The 24552-nt window shown below is 40.9% G+C and overlaps 1 protein-coding gene across 3 annotated transcripts in view; it reads left to right on the plus strand.

The window, feature by feature from the left end:
- The window catches only part of LOC147309736 (carboxyl-terminal PDZ ligand of neuronal nitric oxide synthase protein-like), a 253409-nt gene that overhangs the window by 148424 nt on the left and 80433 nt on the right, over positions 1 to 24552 (plus strand). For 2 of the 3 annotated variants that reach the window (XM_086268915.1, XM_086268914.1), the window contains exons 6-7: positions 13441 to 13582; positions 20746 to 20963. In XM_086268915.1, the coding sequence (XP_086125041.1) occupies positions 13441 to 13582; positions 20746 to 20963 (360 nt within the window). The remainder of the gene's footprint in view (positions 1 to 13440; positions 13583 to 20745; positions 20964 to 24552) is intronic. The other variant, XM_086268916.1, reaches the window with a different exon arrangement.

Below are 24552 nucleotides of genomic sequence, written 5' to 3' on the forward strand. Positions count from 1 at the left end.
GAAGATGGGTGGGCACGGATCTGGGAGACACAGTTTACCACGACTAACTCCAACATGTGGCGGGACTTCTGCTGGAAGAACATTATACGCTATTTCATAACGCCTAAACAGAAGTCTAAATTCAGTGCTACACCTGCATTTTGCTGGAGGAATTGTGGGGAAGTCATGGCTGATTACGGTCATATATTCTGGTCCTGCCCACTCATACGACCCTTCTGGACGGAAGTTATAAAGATAATTACAGAGGTGTTGGGATTCCACGTGTCTTGTACATTTACCTCATTGTATCTGGGGTATTTTACAGACGATTTAGTTGCAGATGATGTTTACCTTCTGAAAGTTCTCTTGGCTTCTGCGAAGAAGGCCATAACAAAACGCTGGCTCTGTAGAGATCCTCCCACTGTAACACTTTTTACCTCTATAGTGGAAGACGTCAAATTGATGGAATGTATGACTTTCACTCTGCGACTGCAGGGAGATTTGGAAAGGAAACGGTGGAGAAAATGGCTGGACTTTACAGCTTGTGGCAGCACCCTTTGATGCATAGAATTAGCAATGCAGACTTGTTGACGTATGTATGTGTGGATGTGCAGATGTATGTACAGGTGTATGTTATCTTCCCATGACCTCATACTGTTTCTGTTTTTTCTTTTTTCTTTTATCTTGTTGCATAAAAATGTTCCTAAACAAATAAAAAGTGTCAAAAAAAAAAATTGCATTTCCTCAAGGAGTCACTTGAGCAAAAACAAGTCAAGAAGGTCCCTGTAGATTCAGTAGCTGTGTTAAACTGCTGCTTTTAATAGCAGAAATGACCATTTTTGCAGTCTGGAACAAAAGCTAATTTCTGCCTCTATAATGAAGGCAGGTGGGGGGAATTTTTTTAATGACAATGTTTGTGCTGTTGGTACCTTTGAAGTTTTATTAAAATTGTGTGACAAGTTTTAAAGTCTTCTAAGACGATTGTGATTTCTTTTAGTACAGTGAAGTGTGGTGTGGGTATATAACTAGGGATGGGTATCGTTTAGGTTTTATCTGATACCAGTACCAAACCGGTACTTTTGAAACGGTGCCGGTGCTTAAACGGTGCTTAAAGAATGGAGAACACACACTTTGTCCAAAAGCCTCTTGTTTAACTGTTTTTTTGTAAAAAGATAACAATGTTAGCCTTTTCTGCAGCTATGGGGCATATATGGTATCACTCTTGGCTGGAAGCAGTGCTTAAACAATGGAAAAAACACAAACTTTGTCCAAAACCTCTCATGTTTAACTGTTTTCCACTTTTTCTTTGGTCATTTTAGCCTTTTTGGCCAGGGTGAAGGGAGTATCTGCCATCAAACAAGAAGACAGCCGCATGTAGCTATGATGATGTTTGCTAGTTCACCTTACATGCATTAATGTAATAACGTGGTTAGCCTACTCAACGTAAATTACACACGAACAACATTAAGCTACTCACGCAGAGAAGAACGGCTGCTGCTGCCATCATCATCCGTCATCATTCTGCTACACTGGCAGGGCTAGGGGCCAGGACTCTCCTCCGGGTTCTTGGGGGATGTTGCAAACTCCGGGTCCGAGAACAGGCACCACACCCGCAGTAGATGTGCTCGGTGTGAGGTCTCGCAGCAAGCTATCAAATACGGTGCATTGCTCGGCTTTTAACAAAACGCTATAAGTCGCCAGGTGTTTCATCAGATTCGAGGTGTTACCTCCTTTGACAGTATCACAGTATCACCTTAAAGCACTTGTTGCAGGCTGCTGAGTTTGCATCTTTTGCTGTGAAGTACAGCCAGACTTTGACCACTTCGCCTTGGACATTTTTAAACTGTAGCTCTGCTCTAAAAGAACGTACGTACCTGGGCCCGCCCACTACGCTCGCAAAGGTGAAATGATTGGCTAGAATTCAAAGTGTATGACATTTCAGGGAAAGAAAGCACCGAACTGTGCGCTGCTTTTCGGTCTGGTTACTACCGTTTATGTCAGAACCGGTGCACATCCCTATATATAACTCACCACTGTTTATGCTTGTGTGTGTGTGTCTTACACCCAGTGCATTGCAGCGTATGGATCCAGCTTGCTAAGCACCCATGCTACTGTTAGCTGATAATTCAAATTCTGACAAAGGCTAAATCAGAAGGAAGCACTCTGGCATAATGAGAAGAATAAAGGTAACCATGTCAAACATGCAATAAAAATGTCATTCGTGTGGTTTTGTGTGAGTGCACGTGGAAACCTGTGAGAGGACAATTAGGAAGATGATTAAGGAGACTTTATTCTCCTTCTAACTACCAGCAGTGAGAAAATGTCTTGGCTTTATATCACAGCGGCATAAAAAAGGCTTCACTGGCCGATCACTTCTAACACTTAGGCAGGTTCTCCTTCTCTCTCTCTCTCCTCTACTATGACTTATGCTCTCTCATTCATCCTCCTCCTTCTCCAAATCAGTACTTCAGTGGATGCTAATGAATGGTCGAGTCACTGTTATGTAGAATTGAAGTGTGGGTGATGGAGCAAAGAGTGTTCATCCACACAGTGAATGCCACATTGGCTCCAAGTCCACAGACGGTACTACTCTATTTAAGAGGCAGCTGTAAGTAAGAGCAGAAGCAAGAGGTGGTGTCAGAAAGTGTTACGCCTTTCAGAAGCCATGTTTTGAATATTATATATTGGAAATCCACACGCAATATTCATAAGAAGCCACAGTGATCAATGATTGCGTGGTTTATTTATCGCAAATCAAAAGAAATAGGCAAATGTTTTGACTTATCACTGTTCAGGTCAGTTTTTCAGCCACTTATTTTTAAGCCTGTCTCCTCTCACATGAGCTGTCAGTGTTTGGAAAGTCTGAAGCAGTGAATGCAGCACCTACGTCACACAACTGCCCCTGCCATGCCTTGTTGTTGGTGGATATTGCTCCATAGTGTCACTAGTGGTGCTTGAGATATGCAAACAAGTTTTTGAAATAGCTTAAAATATATCAAACCCTCTATATAATTTTTACTTTGCAAGTTTTTACATTTCAGAAAGTATATGTTTAAACTTTATATTCTAGAGCTTCAGTGTTTTGTAAAATATACAGGTCTTTCCCAGTACAAGTCTCACAAGATTTTGGTGGTAATCCTAATGAAGCTAGCCCAGCTTTAGACCATGTCATGTGTTGGTATCATTACTCTAATGTCTAATCTTGGCGATATCTGCATCAGTGAGGCGGGGGCACTTTAACAAGCCTAACATAAAGAACGGCACTCATAAGGATCATAAAACATAATGTGGATAACTTGGTTTTGGTCTTTTAAACCTGATAATTGACTCTATATATTACAGCTCAGTAATAACATGTCGAGCTTTAATGTAGAGTCCTGCTGCTGTTCTGTGTTTTTAATTTATCTACCCAGCTAATGGATGTAGTGAGAGCTGTGGTTATTGTGTCAAGTGTTCCTTGAGTTCATTTAATGAAATTCTCATTGAGATTTGGACGGAGAAGATTGCAAAGGCCAGACTTTTCTCTTGAGAGGGAGATTTTTCCCTCGTGGCTAATTACATTAGAAAGTTTGGGGTAAGGTACAGGGTCAGTACTGCCCGTTTCAGATAAGAGATTAGAAACTAAAATGTCTTAAAGAACAAGATGTGTGTAGGGTGTATATTTTTACGTGGATGGTGTTTAAATGTAGCCACTGTAGATTTTAGCTTTAAAGTGAAGAATCAATGGTTTCCTCGCTGACTTTGTAGAGTGCTGATGTAAAATGATATAAGGCCAATTCAATGATAAGGACTCACTTTGTTCTTGATACAGCTTGGGGAAGGCAATTGGATTTAATAGCCTTTCAGCACTTTTTATTGAATATCCATATCTCAATGAAATTATCCTTCTGTCTTGAGCTGTAGTCTCTCCTCTCTGTTAAAGCTGCGTTGCTTCTGCACCAGTGGCACGACTAAATCAAAGTTCCAAATCAAACAGAACTGGAAATGGGTTGGCCATTTGTTTTAAGTTACTCCTTTCCTAACACTACATATCAGTCGTGTTATATATTGATGATTAGATTCCCCTGCTGAAATGTAAACACAGGCAGAAGTCAACTGGCTGTCCTGACATAATTACTCTGTCTTATTCTCCAGTGTTTTAGCTTTGTGCTATTTACAACAACCGCTATAAGCTCGCTGAAGCTGTCATGGAACTTGACAAGTCTACCCTTTTTTAAAAAAAAAACATTTCACTGGCTTATTTGATGATTTAATGAGGTTGTTCTCACTCCCAACCCAGGATGTGGTCAGGATCCTTTGGCGTCACATAGTGACACACTAAGCAACCCTTAAATGTCATTTTTCCAGTATACAGGGTAGTGCCGTAGGATAGTGGGAAGTCCTGCAATGTCTAAAACAAGCACGATGCGACTGTGGGCAAAACCGTTGTCCAACCGTGTTACACCATGGTAACCAAGAAAGCAGGAGAAGGTTGTGGCAGACAAAGTTGACAGATGTTTATCATTTTATATTTGTAACCCAAACCACAAGTTCACTGCTTGCCCCTGGAAGCTTCTTCAACAGCAAATTGGTCCCAAAGAATTGGCAAGACCAAAAATAGTACAGAATACCCTTTTGAAGAGCATGAGAGCAAGGGAGCATTACCCTGCCCAGAACAGGGTTACCAGGGTCCCACCCTGGATCCAAGCCTCCTACAGGGGCCTGAGGGCACGGTTGCCCCATCTTTGCCCATCCCAAAATACCTAGATTGGCTGTAGGGGATCAGTGCAGTGGATACAGAGCAGAAGTGGAGGTCCTAGTTGTACCCAGCTGTCAAAACTCGCTAGAGCGACAAAATATGTCCCTCTGTTACTCACTTTGAAATCCAAGCTCCAGTATCTTGGTGTCTTGGGAAATGGCATGTTAAAATATGATGGGAAAGGTTTCATCCCCAAGTGCCAAAATGTGACAAACTAGGACTGAGAATTTCTTACATGTTCTCAAATTCACACCGACAAGATGATGTTCCAGTTTACTGTCTAGTGAGTGACAGAGGAAAGGGGAGAATCCAGAACATTCAGATGCTGTCTGGCACTCCTGCCACAGAGCGAGTTAATTAAAAGATACTGACATTTAAACAAATCCTGGAGAGAGAAAAGGTGACAGGGGAGAGAAAGAAGAATCAAGAAAGGTTGACAGAAGCAGTAAGATGATTGAAACTGGTTTGGGGGGGTTGCATGATGTAGCCATGTGTGGTGCCTCAAAAGCAAGCTAATGGTTCAGAAGAGTCACTGAGACATTATAAATTAATTTCCTTACACTTCGCTCACTTCATGCTGTCATACTCGAGCGCATTCACATGCACACAGAGACTTGTCCATTGATTAGGAGTTATTTCACTCTCATAATATTCACCTGCAGTGCCAGAACTATGTATAATTCATTCCTGTTCCCCCCCCTAATTTCAATCAAAGTGTTTGAAGATCAGACTATGCTGTGCCCTGATCATTATAGTGATCAGAGAGCGTCTAATGCAAATCTTTAAAGGATACGCCAGTGAAATGATCTGTCTTATATGCTATAGAAGATTTGTATACACTGAGCAATGTCTGCGTAAGTTGTAGAAGGACGAGAGGAAACTGTCATCACAGAAGGAATAGAAGACATATGAAGAGAGAGATATGTGGCAATTCTTTAATCACAAGCAATTCCCTTGCTCACCACCCCCGCTCTTGTTTACCCTGCTCTTTCCTAGATTATATTATATTCCCATTTGCCCCTTATTTTTGCCTGTGCCAAGACTTGCAAGTGGACAGCCAAAGCACCGCTCAACCTCTGTGGGTAATTCAGGATAAATAATGCTTCACACTTTTGGACAGACTTCATCTCGTCATCACTGAGGAAGAGCCAGCTCACCAGAGGCTTGATATGTAGAGAAGAAAGGGATAGAAAGGCAAAGATAAGGAAAAGATACACTTTTATTTAGTTGAACTGACAGAGAGGAAAAGTGATGGGGACAGAGTTGGAGACAAAAAAGAGGACTTGACAGGGATGGTGACAGATGTCCAACATAGGCAGCAGCAGCCTTTCCAGCAGGGTATCGAGGTTTTGCATTTGAGTGACAGATCTTTTAGTGATCCTGTCAGCTGCCACAATTGGAGATTAGCTAGAGAATTGGCTGAAGGCAAAAAATGTTCAGATAAAGTGCAAGTGTCTTCATAAAAAGTTAGTTAAAAAAGAAATTGTGTTAAAAGCAGCATTGAACATAGTGGTGTAACACTAAGGACATTCAAGGAGTTTCTATATTAAGAGGACCTCAAAGGAACAGTTAGTTATGTCTTTTTTTAGTTAACTTCAATTTACTTCACTTCAGTTCAGTTCAAATAATGCCACATCACAGCAAGCATTTATATTGTAAAACCCCAAACACTAACAATCGAACTACCCAGAGATTAATAAAAATTTACGATTAAATGTAGAGCATTCTGTAAGCACAAAGATGGGCCTGAAAGCCAAAGACTCTGCTATCCGTTCTACTTTTAAATACCCTAGTAACCACAAGTAAACCAGCAATCTGAGAGTGAAGTGTCTCTCCAGTTAATATATGTTTACCCAACTAAAAATACTTGGTTCATGTTGCGATTGGCAGCATTGGTTGGACGTGTTAGCCTGAAAGCATGCTGTCATGTGTTGAAGACTTGGAGCTTGGTTCTGAGAATATAAAGTCATTGGGAAAGTGTTTACTGACAATTAGGATACTTTTCAGACCCAGAGGCTGCATCTATTGTTAATATGAAGTCTGTGGTTTGGTTCAGTTGCCATAGATAGTTGTATGGAAAGTCCAGTTAGACCAAGGGTGTCCAACTCCAGGCCTCAAGGGTTTTAGATATCACCCTGGGTCAAATTAGTTCATTACCAGGCCTCTGGAGAACTTCAAGACATGTTGAGGAGGTAATTTAGCCATTTAAATCAGCTGTGTTGGATCAAGGACACATCGAAAACCTGCAGGACACCGGCCCCTGAGGCCTGGAGTTGGACACCCCTGAGTATCAGATTTCTGAGTCTGGATCAGAAATCTGATCCAGACTCAAAAGACTGCAGTCTGGTTGAAAAGGTAAACAGCGTACAGTAATGCTATGAATGTGATGTTGGGAATAATTGGAAAATATGGTTGTGTATTTATGATATGCAACTTTTTGTTAACCCAGCTGGCTCTTAAAATGAACAAGGGCATTTTTTCTGGCATTGCCAATCTCAACGGTCATAACTAAGGGGCAAATTACATCAAAAAAATATTTAAAGACTTTGAACAAATGGCTAAAACTGTATTTGTTGAAAGGGACTTCGCATTTGGCACTTTTGACTTTGCAAGGTTTTACTTCTTTAAGATGTTGTCCCAGTTCAGTTTCAACAGAATAGCAACAGAGAGAATCTCCTCCACGTTAATCTCACTGTCTAAGCACTTAATTGTCCATAAGCACATTTGACCAGAAGAAGAAAAAGCTTTTTTTTCTGTCCTTTGACTTCGATTCAGTTTTCCGGTCTCATAGGAGACCTTACCAAAGCAGCAATCAGTTATTTAAGCCCCCATGAAAAGGTTCAAGTTTTCTTTTGTCCCAGCGACTCTGAGAAGCGGGTCTATACTTTTATTACAATTAAACTTAACTACTGCAGCACATTGCACTCTACTCTCCCCCCAGAAGCTTTTAAAACAATTGCAGCTTACAAAGTACTTCTGGCAGACTGTAACTGGAGCAAGTAGAGTGCTCACATCACTGCTGTTTTAAAGTCCCTGAACTGGCTCCTGATGCCTTTGAGGATAGATATTTAAGATCCTGGGAATATGGATGTCTTCTTAAAGAAGCAATTAAACTGGTTGATATGCTGCAAAAAAGACACCTGACCTGTGTAGTGCCCTCAGTCTTTGCTGCTCACTCTAGCAAAGATGAAAGACTGTGATGGATTTGACTTTGCCAGTTTTGGCCCCAAAGTGCCTTAAAAAAATTCTCCTATTTATACATTTATTCTCCATAACCCTGAAACCTGAGTATCTCTGTTCCATTATAAATTATTATATCCATCCATCCATAAATTTTCTTCCGCTTATCCTCATCAGTGTTGCAGGAGGGGCTGGAGTCTATCCCGGCTGCCATAGAAAGGCCATGGTCAGGTGACAGATTTAGGACTTCTTCTTTTTTTATAAGTGTCTCATTGTTGTAATTTAGGTTGTTGAAAGGTTCTTTAAAAAGCTGTAGAGTTGATCCAGTATGCTGCAGAGAAAATATTCTTCCTGTTAAAAGGGTGTTTTTCCTTCCCATTGTCATCAAGTTCTTCCTAATAGGGGGTTGATTGACTGTTGAGGTTTTCTCTCCAGGACTTTTACCTAACAGTATAAACCATCTTGAGACAACAGTTGTTATATCAATGAAAGTGAATTGAAATTGAATTGGATTGTTGCTGCCTCTGCCCTTATTACTTCAGTATGGTATTATCATTGTTGAGCTCCCAGCGGCAGCCCATGTCCCAAGCATTTTTTTCAGCAGTTCAATGAGGTTAGCTCTTTTGTTTAATGGGAGCATTTAGTGGAACCAATTTGGGGTTTTGTTAGTAGGATTAAGAACGAGGAAGTCATCTTTCTGAGCCAGAAGCACAAAAAATGTGTTGAACTGTTGAGTCAATTACAAGAAAGGGGAATTGGAGAGGAGGAAAAAAAGGACTAAAATAATGAAAAAGTATAAAGCATTGTTTTCAATTGTGTGTTTTCCAACGCGTCGGTGTGTGAGGCAGGGGAGCCGAGCTTTGCTGTGTTCGCTGTGTACAATAACACCAGAATCTGCTCTCATCCCCGGTATGACTGCCTGTGGAACAAACATCTTCAAAGGGAAACACGATTGTTTACTGTCAGTCTGAGGACCAGCATGGGGTGAGAAGACATGAATGGGGTCCACAGAGAAGGAGGAGATGATGTGGGGGTGAGATAATGGAGGAGGAAATGAAGAAGATGGGAACGGCAGAGCGTGGAAAAACAGAACCACGGCTCCAAGGAGGAAAGATGAGTGAAGGATGCAAGAGTTGCTCCAAATGTGAGATGCCTGCAAGTGTATACTTAACATTTTTGAATAACATCATCTATCATTTTCAGAACAACTTTTTCCTTGTTTAAAAAAAGTGGAGTTTTGCCTTCAAGGGTCACTAGTTTTTTTCTTTCCTTTCTTAATGCCCATAGAGCGATGATGTCTCACGTTATTAACACTCGTCTCCAGAAAATTAGAAAAGAGAGGAAGCAGATGTCAGAATTGAATACATCTCTTTTAATTTGCATTTTTATCACTATAATCTTGAACATCAGCTACTTGTATTCATGACGCCTGGTTGGTTGATGACACTGTCACTGAATACCAATAAGGAAGATGTGTTAAGACAAACAAACACTAAATTATTTTATGAAGGTGGAGGGAAGCATTGCTTTAACAGCTAATCTGGCAAATACTCTTCAGAAGTTTTCTATATAGTACAAAACAACTACTCAACCTTTTACATTACAGTCTATGAATTTCTGTTTTTGAAGTATGGGTGCTATGTGGGTTGCACGCTCAGTCTCTGGGTGATCAGTTTACCAGTTAGTCACTGCAACTAGCGTGAATAAAAATCCTTAGGATTTCTTAAAATCTCATCATAGCAATATTTACCATTTAAGAGGTTGAAACTGTTAGTTCTTCAATTCTTTTTGGTTCTGAAGTTATTTAGTCATGTCACTGTGAGAATTCTTAGACAGCTCTGTTTTTCATCCCTCTACAAATTAGATTGTGCGGTGTTACTGTATTATTAAACTGTAGATATATAGTTTGATTAGATTTGATAGTTTATATATAAAATAACGCTGATTGAACTCCTGAAAGGACGATGAAGCAGAGGATGATTGAAATTGGAAATGGAAATAATTTGGCACAGATATTCTTGGTTGGAAACAAGCTCCTGCTTTACACAGATCATGGGATTTGACTACCTTAATTGCAACAACCTGTAGCATGCAATGTGGTGGTAGCAAAACCTCCAAATCTGAAGCCAGAAACCAGTGGCATGCTCCTCTGTGGTTGACGGAAATGCTACCCTAGCTAAAGGTTTAACTCTCCGGGGATCTTGACGCAACATGGAGCATGAGCTCAACTGGCGAATTGTACATGGTCAGCTTAACCGTTGTGGTGAACCAGTCGGATTATGTGCCAACCGTCACTTATGGGCTTCACATATGGCCACAAAAATGAGGTCAATGATACAACCAAAATGAGCTTCCTCCGTAGGGTGGCTCGGTTTGATCTCAGAGGTGTGGAGAGGAGCTCGGGCATGCAGAGAGAGCACAGAGTGGGACGCCTGCTACTTAACACTTTAATAAACAAACTTAGGCAATGCTAAACCAAATGCTTATTTTGCACCTCAGTATTCTATTTGAGCTGACAGCAGGGTGTTTACCTGCACAGAGTGTATTTCTGATGTTCATTTTCATTGAAAGTTTGGCTTGAATTTTTATTTCTATGGTTTTAAAAGTGTTTTTTTGTTGTTGTTTTTTTGAGAGAGAGAGAGAGTTTTCAAATGGCTTTATGCTGTCAGTGACTTTTAGTGAGGTACCGAGATCCAGGAGGAAGCTCAGAGGGGACAGGGCCTTCTCTATTGTGGCTCCAAAATTATGGAATAATTTGCCCATGCATGTTAGAGAGGCCCCTTCACTGTCCACTTTTAAATCACGTCTTAAAACCCACTTTTATTCCTTGGCTTTTAACCTCAGTGAGACTTAGTTTCTTTTTTAATGCAGTAGTTATTTAATTAATGATTTCACTCTTCTTTTATTTGTTTTTTATTTATATCTCATGTAATTTTATTTTACAGTTCCAATGTACAGCACTTTGTGTCAGCTGTGGTTGTTTTAAAGTGCTTTATAAATAAAGTTGATGATGATGATGATGATGATGAGGTGACTGAGCACAACAAAGTGGAGGTTCATGGAGCTTTTATGCCAGCAAGGCAGCTTAGTCATCACGACTGTTGACTCTGTAAGGGTCAGAAGGTATGTGACACACTGGGAGGTCATAAATTCTTTCTGCTGGTTGTGCCACCTGATGGCTGGTCACTATGGTAACATCAGCACTAAATTAAACTGAAGCAAGTCGATTTAATTTTAAAAAAATGAATAATAAAATGTGCTGTAAGAAGACTGCAGACAAACATTACTACTGATACAGAAACACATCTGTGGGCTGAGGCCAAAGCTCAGGAGCTCAGTTGCTGTCAAAACCCACTAACTCATCAACTGTTTTCTGATCCCATACAGAGCTTGCACTAATGCTGTTAGCACTTACAGGACACAGCCTCAAACTAGTCCAGTGTTGACAAGCAGGGCAAGAAAGGATTTGGTCCTTCAGTCATGTGTGTATTGTGTTGTGGCTTTTAGGCCACGCTTCATCCATTTCTACTCATTCAGCTGAGAATGAGTGCTTTACAATGAAATCTTTTCTGCCTTTACGCCTTTCTACTGTGAGGAGATAGAGCAGATGCCTGACAGGAGATAGAAAGCGTCTAAGTTGTTTTTGCCTGACCTGCCTTTTCAGAGCAGGGCCGAAGGAGGAAAAAGGAGGAGATGAGCAGAGGCACTAAAGTCGGTGTGCCTGCGGGTAAAGTGAAATCCAGTCAAAAGTAGAAATTCAGAGTTTGGAGTATTTTTTTTTAACAACAGGCTGCTATTTGTTTGAAATGCCTTAGAAGGAGGAAAAAGGAGAAATTTCTCAATGTGCTGAAATACAAACACCCCCACCACCCCACCAAACAAAAAAATAAAAGCAACAAAGAGCTGCATCTACAATACAATAATAATAATAACTAGAATTATTCAGAGAGTACAAAGTTCTGCCGAGGCGGCTCAGTCTCTGGGCAGTATTTACTTTTAAGGGAATAGTATAGTAGGAGTAACCTGTAAATAACTGAACATGAATAAGGTACATATATAATATTATATAATCTAATACTACCGTATATTGCTAATTAACTGGGCACCTCATTCTCTTTCCTTTTGCAATATTTTCTTTGAAGATAAACAATTTTTGGGGTCATCTTAAAAGAAATGCAGATGTGAAATCAAAAGTGAGGTCAGAGGTCATGTGACATGGTTTTTGGAGGCAAAAGAATCCCCCTATATTGTTCCCTGTATTCCTATTTATTAATGCAATAGCAGTAAGAAACATAGTTTTAAATAGCTTCTCACTTTGACCTTAGATCAGTCTATTAACCTAAAAGGAGAGGTCAGAGGTCAAATGTGATGTGATATTTTAAATCTTTATACAGTACTGTCTACATGTTGATAACACACACCACACTTGTAAGAATTATAGTTGCTTTTTGTCAGTTTTCCACCAATAAATCTTGAAGACCTCGGGCGATGTAAGCCACATTTCACTAGATTGTTAACATGACCTCAAGTTTACACCCTTGAAAAAAGTAATGAGAAATTATTCAGAAACTTTCCAGCTAGTGAGTACTATGTGTCATTTTTGTCTCATTTTTGTCATTTATGTCTAATTTTTCTTCTTCTTGACATAAAAAGTTTAAATGGAAACTTCAATCTTTACCTAAACCTTTATTATTATTTTTTTTTTTTTAAATTAAAGAAAATACAACATGTAACTGACGCATTTCTTTTTTAAAAACTGATATAGCTGGGCAACATGTTCAGGATGTAAGCTTTACTCTGTGACAGCTGGGATGGGCTCTCTGAATCGGATCAAAGATAGATGGATGAAAGCAAGTCCACTGAGTCCAAGAGTAATAATTCCACATTTACAGTACATTGGTAGAAACATAGTCTCACGGGTGAAAGCCCGTTCATTTCTTTGTAGCTCTGCCTCTTCCTTATGTAGACTTTGTGACTCTGCATTTTTTTCCACTACAGGACGATTCAGTTTCAGTATTTTTCCTCCCCACTTAAGTTGCAAAGCATCACAACAACATGATTGGTCAGTTGTAATGATGGCCCCACAACAACATCATGATCTCTTAACATAGTGATCTCAGATATCATCATGTGGCCCAGTGCATCCATGTAAGAGTGAATCACCAGCTGACCTACACACCCGTGTTCTGGGCTTGTTGTGTCTGAGACAGGAAATATTCTAAGAGTGATTCTGGGTCCAGTCGGAATCCAACACTGGGCTCAGTCTTATCTGGTAAAATCACCCTGGTGGCTCGTGATGGGGTTTGCATTGCCTTATACCCAGAAACATGTATTGGTTTCTGGGTAAACACCTGCAGAAACCCAGTCAGAGGAAGCCTAAGGAGAAAGATGCCACACTAGATGAAGTCGATTAGAAAATGCAACGCAGCAAAGAGTTTTTAATTTTTCTTTAAAACCAAATGTCAACACAAAAATGCAGCTGATAACACTCTGAGAATCACAGCTACATTTATTTGTCTTTCTTTGTCTCCTCACCCTCGCAGAGCCAGGCCATGCGTATCGTTCGGACAGTCGGGCAGGCGTTTGAAGTTTGTCACAAACTGAGTCTGCAGCACACGCAGCAGAACACAGATGGACAGGACGACCACCACAGCGACAAGAACAGCAATGACTCCTCCGTCACAGGTAGACACGAACACCATTCCATTTTTTATTCTATTAAAGCACTTCTGCTGTGGCCTCAAGTCTGTTAAAAAGTGCTTACTGCAAGTTCAGTTGTGCATACTGTGATCACTTTGGAGAATGGTGGAGCTGCAGAGGCACTAAAGACTGCAAGGTGAAAGTTGCGTGCGAGTTTTCAATTTGAATTGAACTCATTAAAAGACAAAAAAGTAGACGCGAGCTCACTGAGGAGAGGTCAGGAGCAAATGCAACGATTGATTGAGTGACGTTTTGTCTCAGGGTAATTCATTTGTTGTTTTACCTTCAGCAGGCGTTGTTAGTGAACGCTGACAGGCAAGTTCATACAGAGACAGTCTAAGATTGTTTTTCTGCGAGATGCCAGAAATGTTATTTTGCCATGTAAAGCGCCCACTTAGATAAAACGCACTGTGATTTTAAGACGAGTAAATACAGCTGTTTACGAGGTTTACTTTCAGATGAGAACTGCGCAGGGAGTGAGCGGATAGATAGACGTGTGTGGGTTGATGTAATGTAGTGCTTCAGAGGCATGTGCTGTGAAGGAGACTCGAGGCTTGTTTGGCCGTGGCAGTAAAAACATTGTCGGTGTGTCCAAAATTAAAAGCAGACCTTGAGAGCAGACTTTCTGGACCAACAAAGGGCACATCGCTGATAGAAACAGCCAGGCTTGTGCTGCCGATAGACTGATAGACCTTGTCTTTTTTTTAGACGCCCATAACAAAACATTGTTAAATTGAGTGCCTAAATTGTGGGTGGATTCAGTGCTGCTCTTTCATATTAGCTGGAGGTTGTCCAGGTGGCTGAGTGAATAAGACTCATACTTGCAATTTCCATCCTGTGTAATTTCCCCCTGCCTCGCTTATTTCCAATCACCTCTCTGCTTCTGCATTCATAGAAATGCAGAAATTATCCCCAAGATAATTTATGGTTACAGTTGATATGAACATCATTCAAAATGGCATGTTTATGCCTTTTTACTGCAAAAGCTTTTTTTTTTTTTTCTGTTCCATCCTCATTATGCAGCAAGTCGCTCTTCACCTTTGTCTTTCCTCTCAAGAAAGATGTTCTCTGTTTGGATGCTGCACTGTTGCCATAACACTGTAGCATCCAAACAGACTGATGGCTGTTGGTTTTTGCCTGCTCTGCTCCTTGGTTCACCACCATGAGACTAATTTACGACATAACCAATTCATTATTTTTATCTTCTGATAAAATCTAAAGTGATGCCTCCTGTTTTAACATAAATCTGTTGTATAAACTAAATCCGATATAAATTTAGCAGCTATTCTCCTCAAGGTGGCCTCGTTGCCAGCCTCTGGTCTGTTTGTCCCCATCAGCATCAATGTGTAACATACGTGAAGTGGACTACAGTAGAGATATCAAGGTCCTTTGATGTCTAAAATAGAAGCCGTGCAACCACTGGCAACTGAGAATATTAAGAATAGTAACTGAAGGAATGTTGTAGAAGTTTGTTAGTGTCTTTCCGTAACAAAACGTAAAAGCAAAACTGGAAGACATGAAACTGATTTAAAATATTAATATAATACAATTATAATTATAAAATAAGTATTTACTAATAGTCCATAAGCACAAATCTGTGTGTAACCTACGCGTATGAACATTCATCATCATCATCATCATTCATCAGCCATTTATAATATTTGTATCTGAATTTGTTTGTACAAACAAATTTAAGTGTCTCTGACCATATGGACAAGCAAATGAAGTATTATTATCCTTATTATTGTTATTAATGCTAAAAATTACAGTTGAATTTTAAATTATAAAAGAATTATTACATTTAATATAAAGAAAACAGAAGATTCAATTGAAAGGTGTAGGCTTTTAATTTGAACCTGTGTTCTTTGTCGTCTCTTAAATTATCGTATCTTTCATTAAAAATGACATATCGTTGCTGGATGCAACAGGCTAATGTCGTCGCATTATTCCAGTCTGCCCTGAGTTTCTGATCTCTTTTGATGTCCAAATATATTTCCTTTATTTGAGCCACGGTGGGTGTCTCAGAGGAAACCATATTAAAAACTTCTATAATTTCAGCTAGTTCAGTTTTATTTATACAGCGCCAAATCACAAAAGCAGTCGCTTCAAGGTGGTTTATTTTGTAAGGTAGACCCCACAATAATACACGCAGAGAAAGACCCAACAATCATATGACCCCCTATGAGCAAGCACTTTGGTGACAGTGGGAAGGAAAAACTCCCTTTTAACAGGAAGAAACCTCCGGCAGAAACAGGCTCAGGGAGGGGCGACGATCTGCCACGAACGGTTGGGGTGAGAGAAGGAAAACAAGATGAAAGACATGCTGTGGAAGAGAGACGGAGATTAATTACAAGTAATGAGTCAATGCAAAGAGGTCTATTAACACATAGTAAATGAGAAAGGAGCCTTTGGACATAACTGTTTTCATTTCTTCAGCTGGACTTTCTGCTGCTTTCTTGCCTTAGAAGTACAGTAGCGTCACCGCTTTCTCTGTTCACCTGGAGGCATTTCCTTAGAAAGAGAAATGTGGGTGGAAGAGTATGGTGATTATACGAGACTGTTGCTTCAGAACTGTTCTCGTTTATTAACAGATGTAGGAACAAAATAGGCCGGTCACATTTCATTAATTGGACAGTAGTATAGCATACGTGTTTATTTTTACACTGTGTAAGAATGTACATATTAGTACATGAAGACCATTGGGTTTATACCATATTAGTTGTGTTTGGGCTCATTGTCATGCTGAAAAATGGAGATGTTGCCAATCATTGAGTTGATACCCAGGTTATCGGCTTTTCTAACTTGTCTAACGTTGTGTTGTCAGTTTCAGTTTTAACCTTGAGATAGGAAAGAGTCTCGGGAAGAACCAGTGAGAGTCCATTAGCACTTGTTCTATCAGATTGTAATCCTAAAAAGTATGTTTTTAATGCCCTAAGCAAAATGGGAAAGAAGTGTCATCAGTTCCATTGTGGAAGTCCTAAAAGTAAAGCAAAATCTGAAGGGCTGTCAGCACATTCCCCAGTGCCCACAAACACCTACACACTTCGCATAGTCATGTGTCCTCAGACTGCACTAACAGGTTGTACTGGAGACGCACTGCACATACACAGCTGTAGATGTGCTGTAGATGAGATTCCTGCCTGTATTGTGCCCAAACTGGAAAGAAGGAGAATGGTATGCTAGAGCGAATATCATGGATGAGTCAACACAGAGAAACAGCACAACAACACTGGTGGGCTGAGCTACTTTTATCCGCTGCCTGATGTCTGGACGGCTTGGGTTGTGTGGCAGCCCGGGGACACGTGGCTCTCAGTGGGGTCCTGAGAGGACAAGACAAGGAGTCATCAAATGCAGCTCTTTTACACCATTGTTCCAGATCTTACAGCGGCCAGCTGCTGGTCGTCCTCCCTGCCCTGATCTACACCGGGCAGGGATATGTTATTTGCAGATTCCCCTCCAGCCCTCCAAAGACGAGCTCGTTTTCACATGCTGATGAGCCCGGAGATCACCCACACGCTCTAACTGTGCATCGCACACACATTGTAAAGAGGACCTCACATGCATACAAGGAGAGGTCTGTACACACGCACTCACTGTCACGGTGTGTTAAATAACACAAGCGCCGTCACGCACAGCCAATGTGCTTATCTGAAGAACTAATTATCATGGCAATGAGAGGAGAGGGGAGGAAAAAAAGGGGGAGATAGTGTGCTGGAGGAAGGCATGTCTAGTTGAGATGAGGAAGAGGAAATGATGTTAGAGGGGAAAATAAACTCAGGAGGAGGATGAAAGGAAGAAGAAAGACCAAATGTAGATTAGAAAAGAGGAGAGGGGATGGAGAACTGGGATGAACAGCAGGGAGTCACAAGAAGGAAGAAAAGGAAGAGAAGAAAGTGTGCGGCAATGTTTCTGTACTGTTTCAGAGGAGTTGTCCAACCCAGACTGAGTAATATAAACAACAAAGAACTTTGTAAAGTCAGCTTCCAACCTTGGAACTGGATCTAACGAAGCCCACTGAATGATAACAAATGCCAGTGTCATTACAGTTCAATTTAGCATGAGTTATAACAGAGCCACAGGCGTGAATATCCATTCAGCAGTAACTAGATAGTCAGTGAATGCTAAGTGTGCTGGGTAAAAAGCCCACGGGCTATATGATAACTTTTTTAGCTACAGTTTAAAAGCACACAAAACAAAAACTGTTTATTTGAGCAAGTTATTTTGATTCAGTCAGTGTGATTTTTGACTATTTTATTCATGGAGTGACAAAAAGCAACACAACTGCACCTGCTTCCAGTTCATTTATACCTGTTTAACCCTTTTTTCAACTAAGAAACAGTAAAAGCTCAAAGTAATTTTGGTCATTTTAACAGTGAATTGAAGCGCTAGTGATTCCACAGTTTTCTTCCCCTTCTCTTTCAATTCACACTCACTTATAGAGTAATGAACCACTGCTGCTGCTGCTACTTTGGTTTTAAAAGATTTAGAATATTCCAGTAGCTTAAACAAGGTAAATTACTGAATCTGATTACATTTTTATAACCCCCCCCGTTCCCTGTACTAATCAGAAAAATATTCACTGCATATAAGTTTCCATGCAGATGAGTCTAATTAATGGTTGCCCACAGTGTTGTCTCCAGGCTTCCCTCAGCGTTTTGGAGACAAAGAAGGGTTCAGTTCCCCCTTCCCTCAGGTCAACCCTGCCCTTCCCTTACTTGCACTTCTGCCGAGGCACTGGAGGCCTCTGCCACCTGGGCCTCTTGTCACCACCGTCTGCACCCACAGTGGACATGGGTGGGCACTGAGGCTGAAGGCAGCTGGCGGCTGACTTTCTTATATGAGCCGTGGTTTGAGCCTAAAGCTTAATTTGGACTTCTGCAGTGAATCTGTGTAGAGCCTGCAGTGTAACATGCACAGGTGGCTAATTTTACATATCACTTTTCATTTGAATTATAAACTTCGGGGAAATCTACTTTGCTAAACCTTTATAATAATAATAATGGATACTTTATTGATCCCCATGGGGAAATTACTTGTTTTTCTCTGCATTTGACCCATTCACTCAGTGAAGCAGTGGGCAGCCCACTAAGCAGGCGCCCGGGGAGCAGTGTGTAGGGACGGTACCTTGCTCAGGGGTACCTCAGGGTAGCCGTTAAGTGGATTCGAACCGCCGACCTTCCGATCATGGGGCGACCACTTTACCTACTGAGCTATCCCTGCCCCAAGTGCTTGAAATAATAGTTATGCCATATTCATCATACCAGGGTCACACATTCCAAGAGGAAGTGTTGCTGTATGTAATCATTTATCCAAGACGTATAACGCTTGCTCTCTTTAGTCATTTGTAAATGGCTCCCACCCAGGCCCATGTATGCACCATTTCTCAATTTGCAACAGTCTCCCCGCAAAGGAGCTTAGCTCTTTTCTTCTCTCAGTGTAATTAACAATAACAAAGTCATCTGGAAAGAGTTGAGGCTGAACTGGGAAGCAAAGACAACAGGGGGAAATTATGTCAGTAGCAGAGAGCACGGGTAAACACCGGGCAGCAGAGCTTTGCCAGTTGAGTAGAAAGGGTGAGTATTACGAGGTGTAATGGAGGAAAAGGTAAGAGTAGTACTGGCAGCAGGTTTTGAATGGTAAGTATTGGAGATGACAAGCTGTGCTCCTTCCAAACTATTGGAGAGGAGGTTTGAGTGGAGGGGGAGGAGAGGATTAATAGCTGGGTGCACAAGAGGGGAAAACGAGCTGAGAGAAGTGACACCCTGTGTGGTCTTCTGCTGCTGGAGCCCATCTGCTTTAATGTTTGATTCAGACATGCATTCTTCTGCATACCAGGAACATACAGTGCAGATTTTATCCTGTCACTGAATCGAATTGAATTGAATAGACTGGTTGCAACGAGCTCGGAAAGAACTTGATACTTCCTTTTCACACCATTCTTTGTAACCCTAGAGATTGTTGTGTGAGAAAATCCCAGTAGATCGCCACTTTCTGAAATACTCAGACCAGTACCATCAACCATAACACATTTTCTTTCCCATTCTGATGCTCTGTTTTAACCTCAGCAAGTCATCTAGACCATGCCTACATACCTAAATGCATTGAGTTGCTGCCATGTGATTGGATGATTTGATATTTGTGTTAACGAGCAGGTGAATAGATGAAAGTGAGTGTATTTCCACTATATATTCTTATATTCATGCTTATTCGCTTTATTTCGTGATAGCCAGTGGTGGGCAGATGGATTTGCCAGCTGATATAGTTTTGCCAGTGAAGGGAGTGCAGCCCCTATGCCAGTCAAGTGTATTTTTAACAGCTAGAAAACAAATGCAATTTTGTTTTGTGGGCAGTTTTCAAGTGCAGTGCAGTTGTGCAGTTTTATGGAATAAAATATGGAAACACAGGCTTTCCTTGGTTACAAGGTTCACATTGAATTGGGTGAAGACATTCCAGGTACTGGGAGGAAGTGTTTCAGTGATTGTGACAAAGTTCTACAGAGGAAATATCTGAAGGCAGGAGGAATCTCATAACTGAGAAATCATTGCTGGCAAATATCAAGTTAAATCAACATATTTCTGCTTTTTTAATTGACTTTAATGGTACTTTTTAAAAATGTCTTTCAGTGCATCGATCTCTCATAAACTGTGGCAGCTTTCAACAGTGTTTTTACTAAATTAACATGTTTGGATTGCTGGAACTATTAACAGCAACAAAAGTAGTCTTTACCAAATAAAAGGAAAATGGATATCTCCATTAAAATTTTGATTAAAAGCGATGGGGCCACAAGCAGAAGAGTGGGAGGGCTGGCTGTGAACAGCAGCTGTTTTGATTTTGTGTCACAGGAAGCAATTTTGTTGATCATCACAGTTAATATCTGCTTTGTAAAAACTCAGAGACCACCACTGATTTCTGTATTGGAAATAAATTAACAGCAACAGGAACACTAAATGGAAGCCAGAGTGTGCTCCCAACAGTACATTTATTTTAAATTGACATTAAATTTGACATCTGTGTGGCAATAAAAAAAATTGTCAACTATTTAGCATACTGTGGCTGTGTGGAAACTTTTCTCTTAAACGCTTTTATGTTTGTCCACCCATGTGTGTGTGCGTACATGCTCACGCCTACATGTGTGTGTGTGTGTGCAGGTGTGCGTGCTTATCCACCTGTGTGTGTATGTACTTTCCTGGGCTCAGTTCGGGAGCTAACAGGTGCAGAGAAGACGGCGACCGTCGCTGAAGAGACCGACATTGATGCCGAGGAGGTGAGCCAGGCGCTAGCAGCAGAGGATCTGAACCTCAACAGAGGAGTGACTGACCTGGACGCCACAGCCAAGACAACAGATGTGAACCTCTCAGAAAACAAGGTAGGCAAACACTGTGTGTACAGATAGGCAATGTGGTTGCCAAGGTTCATGTATGTTCTCTGTATGTGTGGCAGCAGCTTGGCATTACAGTTGGCAAATGGACAGGCCTTTAGCGCTTTTCTAGTCACTTTATTCTCTAAATTTGAAGCACTTTATCTACTGCACATCCGTGTCTGTTTTGGAATCAACAATTAATCTCACACATGTACGAGGTGGCAGGAAGGCTCTTTTACAAAAGATCCCAAACAGAAAAGCCCAACGTGACCAGGAGAGTCAAACTAGTTATGGTAAAGTTGCAGAGCAATTAGTGGTTGGAGACCACATCAGTACCAAGATTATTGCCACTGTACTGCATGCAATGAACTCACACTCTTGTTGTTTCAAAGACAGGGACAAAGGCCACAACCACATGCAAACAGCTGCCATCTTCAAAGCAACTTTGGTGCATCAAAGCAGTGATAAATGACACAGTCAGTCTGCTATTAGTTTGTGATCGAATGTGGTCAAGTTACAATTACATGCAATCTGTTTGTGATAATGCAGCACTTGACTTTTACAAATCTGTTGCCATCTACGTACAAAGAAAGACGCTCACTTTGCTTTATAAAAAATATACGAAGTTGCCAACCAGTTGATTCAAGTCGCTGATTGCAAAGTGATGAGTTGCAGACGAGTTGTTTGGCACACTCTGATTGATTGTAAAGTGTTGGCAATCTGTGTTTGCAAATTAGACAGCAGTTATTTTGCAAACCTTTAGCAATTCTGAGAGTAGCTGCAGGACTATCTGTGTCGGGCCACGACTGCATGGAGGCAGGTCGCTTTCAGCTAGGTGCTAACTGTGTTACTACGTGACGATCAAAAGTGGTCGAGGGTGTCGTACACTCAGTCATTTAGCCACCACAGCTGCTTGAAATCAGTTGTCAAATGTGAAAATATTCAATGCACTCAACTGCCAACCTCCATTTTTTTTCATAGATCTAGGACGGTTGCTGTCCTGCTTTTATTCTAATGTTCCAATATTCAAACTGAGCCATCAGCAGAAACCAAATGGACACTTTAAGTTGTAAAATATATATTTTTTAAATGTAAGTAGTTTTTTTTATGCCTTGCTTTATGAAACATGACCTTTGCCCCTATGTCAGCGTTCCCCAACCTTTTTTGCGCCACGGACCGGTTTATGTTTAGATTTAGACTTTATACAGATTTCTCGAAGGCTTTCTTTAATGTAAGATTTACTTGAGAAATCATAAAGTTTTCATTTTCATTTGAAGATAAATGCATGTAGTAAACTCCACTAAAATCAATGTTACACCAGCTCTGTGCTTGTGTATGGCATGACTGTTAAGAAAGTAGCTCCCACTACTTGGTTTCTTTCAGGAGCTGTTAGCAGTGTGTTGGCAACTGAGCGCAAAGATGGCCAGTTCACGTCTTTGCATGGCCTTGTAGTATTAGAGATTTGATACTGCTCAGTCAGACCATCTGCTCTCTGGCCTGTGAAAACTCACCACTAGCATCTATCTATAACCAGAGAAAGGCTGTCTGGCCTGTCGGAAGGTGTGAGAGCATGGTTGTTTGGCCTGCTGGCAGAGCAGCATAGTAACTGTTTTTTACTGGATTTACAGTTGTATGCAGGGGTGTAATTGTGTTTTTGATAGAGGAGGCAGTGGGAGGGAAGAGATGGGGTGCAGGGTGATGTTTATTATGCTACTGTTTGGCTCAAGACCTAGGGCTCCATATCAAGTTGGCAACAGCGGTGCATTGTAATAATTTTATTACGTTTTTATTATTTATAGCTTCCCATAGCCTGGCTTTGCTCAGTAGTGAGTGGACAAGTATAGCAGAAAAGCCTGGACTGCTTTTATTTGTTACTTTCTATATTCATTCTTTTGAACCTGTAAAACATTGTCACAGTTACAGATAAGTCATACAGAAGTCAATCCTAACTTTAAGCTATAGTGGGGTTTTTTGTATAACTTTATCAGTCTCTCACATCTTTGTGGAGGAATTTGGGTCCATACTTCTTGACAGCATTGCTACAGTTCCTTGGTAGTTGTGGGCATTTAGTGTTGCACAGCTCCATTAGTGTCCCACGTTACAGTCAGATTGGAGTTTGGACTTTTACTGGGCTCTTGCAACATCTCAATTCTTGAATTCTTCAGTGATTCTGTTGCATTTTCCTTTTGCATGATTCAACTTTAGCCAAGTTTTAGCTGTTGGACAATACTTTGGTATACAGAGTTTGCGGTGAGCTAAACAAGTGCAAGGTGTCCAGATCCTGTGGCTGCAAAACAAGCCCAAACTATCACCCCTCTGCAACTCTGTTTGACTGCTGGTAGGACTGTGCTGATGTCATGCATTTAGCTTTTCTTAAATGTGGTGCTGACGGTTAAGACAAGATAAGATAAGATAACCTTTATTAGTCCCACGTGTGGGAAATTTGTTTTGTTACAGCAGTGGACAGTGCAAGTTGCATAGAAAAATTAGAGAAAAAACACTGGAATAATATATCTATGAGATACTGTACACAATAGAATAGAATAAAATAAAATAAAATACTATATACAATCGAATAAAATAGAATACAAATGTTATATACAATTGAGTATAATACAACGATGCCAGAAAAGAGTATTGCACTTAGTGTTATTGCACATGTGTGGATGTGTGTTTGATCAGTTGAAGTCTTTGTTGTGGAGTCTGACAGCAATGGGGAGGAAAGACCTGCAAAATCTCTCCGTCCCACACCGTGGGTGCCGCAGCCAGCCACTGAAGGAGCTGCTCAGTGCTGTCAGAGTCTCCTGCATGGGGTGGGAGATGTTGTCCAACAGGGATGACAGCTTAGCCACCATTCTCCTGTCACTCACCACCTCCACTGGATCCAGAGGGCATCCTAGAACAGAGCTGGCCCTTCTGATCAGTCTGTTCTCTTCCTGTCTCCGGCAGAGATGTTGCCGCCCCAGCAGACCACACCGTAAAAGATGGCTGAGGCCACCACAGAGTCATAGAAGGTCTTCAGAACTGGGCCCTTCACTCTAAAAGACCTGAATTTAGGGCCAAACATCTCCAGTTTGGTTTTCTTTGTCCAAAGGGCATTCTTAAAGAAGTCTTGTGGTTTGTTAAGATGCAATTTTGGAAACCTGAGTTGTGCTGCCATCGTCTTTTTTAGAGAGAAGACTTGTTCAGTCTTTTGTGTTGTACTGGGACTAAAATGCCAACTGAGGCTTATAGAGTCTGTAATGTAGCTGTTGGGTTTGTTGCAGTTTCTCTGATCTCAGAGTGAACTTGCTGGCACATACACTACTGACGTGTACCTGACATTAAAGTATATAAAGTACATTAAACTCCTTCTGTAGAGGTGCTCACACAGACAGATGTGCAGTTAATAAAGTACATTTGAATAGCAGCACCTGGCAGCTACCTACTTGCTTAAATTCTTATAGAAGGAGTCAAAGTATACTTTCTCCTTTTTCACAGGACAACGTAGAGCTCTGTGGAGATGTTCGTTTTTACTTTTGCTGTGCTGTAGGACTTTGTGCATACCACTGACATGCATACCCTGGCAAAACAGCAGCATTTAACACCCTGGGAA

The sequence above is a fragment of the Aulonocara sp. 'chitande type north' Nkhata Bay genome, linkage group LG17 (assembly GCF_057382095.1).
Source record: "Aulonocara sp. 'chitande type north' Nkhata Bay isolate Kocher_YH1m ecotype deep benthic linkage group LG17, A_spYH_male_GT1.1, whole genome shotgun sequence".
In the NCBI taxonomy this organism is placed as follows: domain Eukaryota; kingdom Metazoa; phylum Chordata; class Actinopteri; order Cichliformes; family Cichlidae; genus Aulonocara; species Aulonocara sp. 'chitande type north' Nkhata Bay.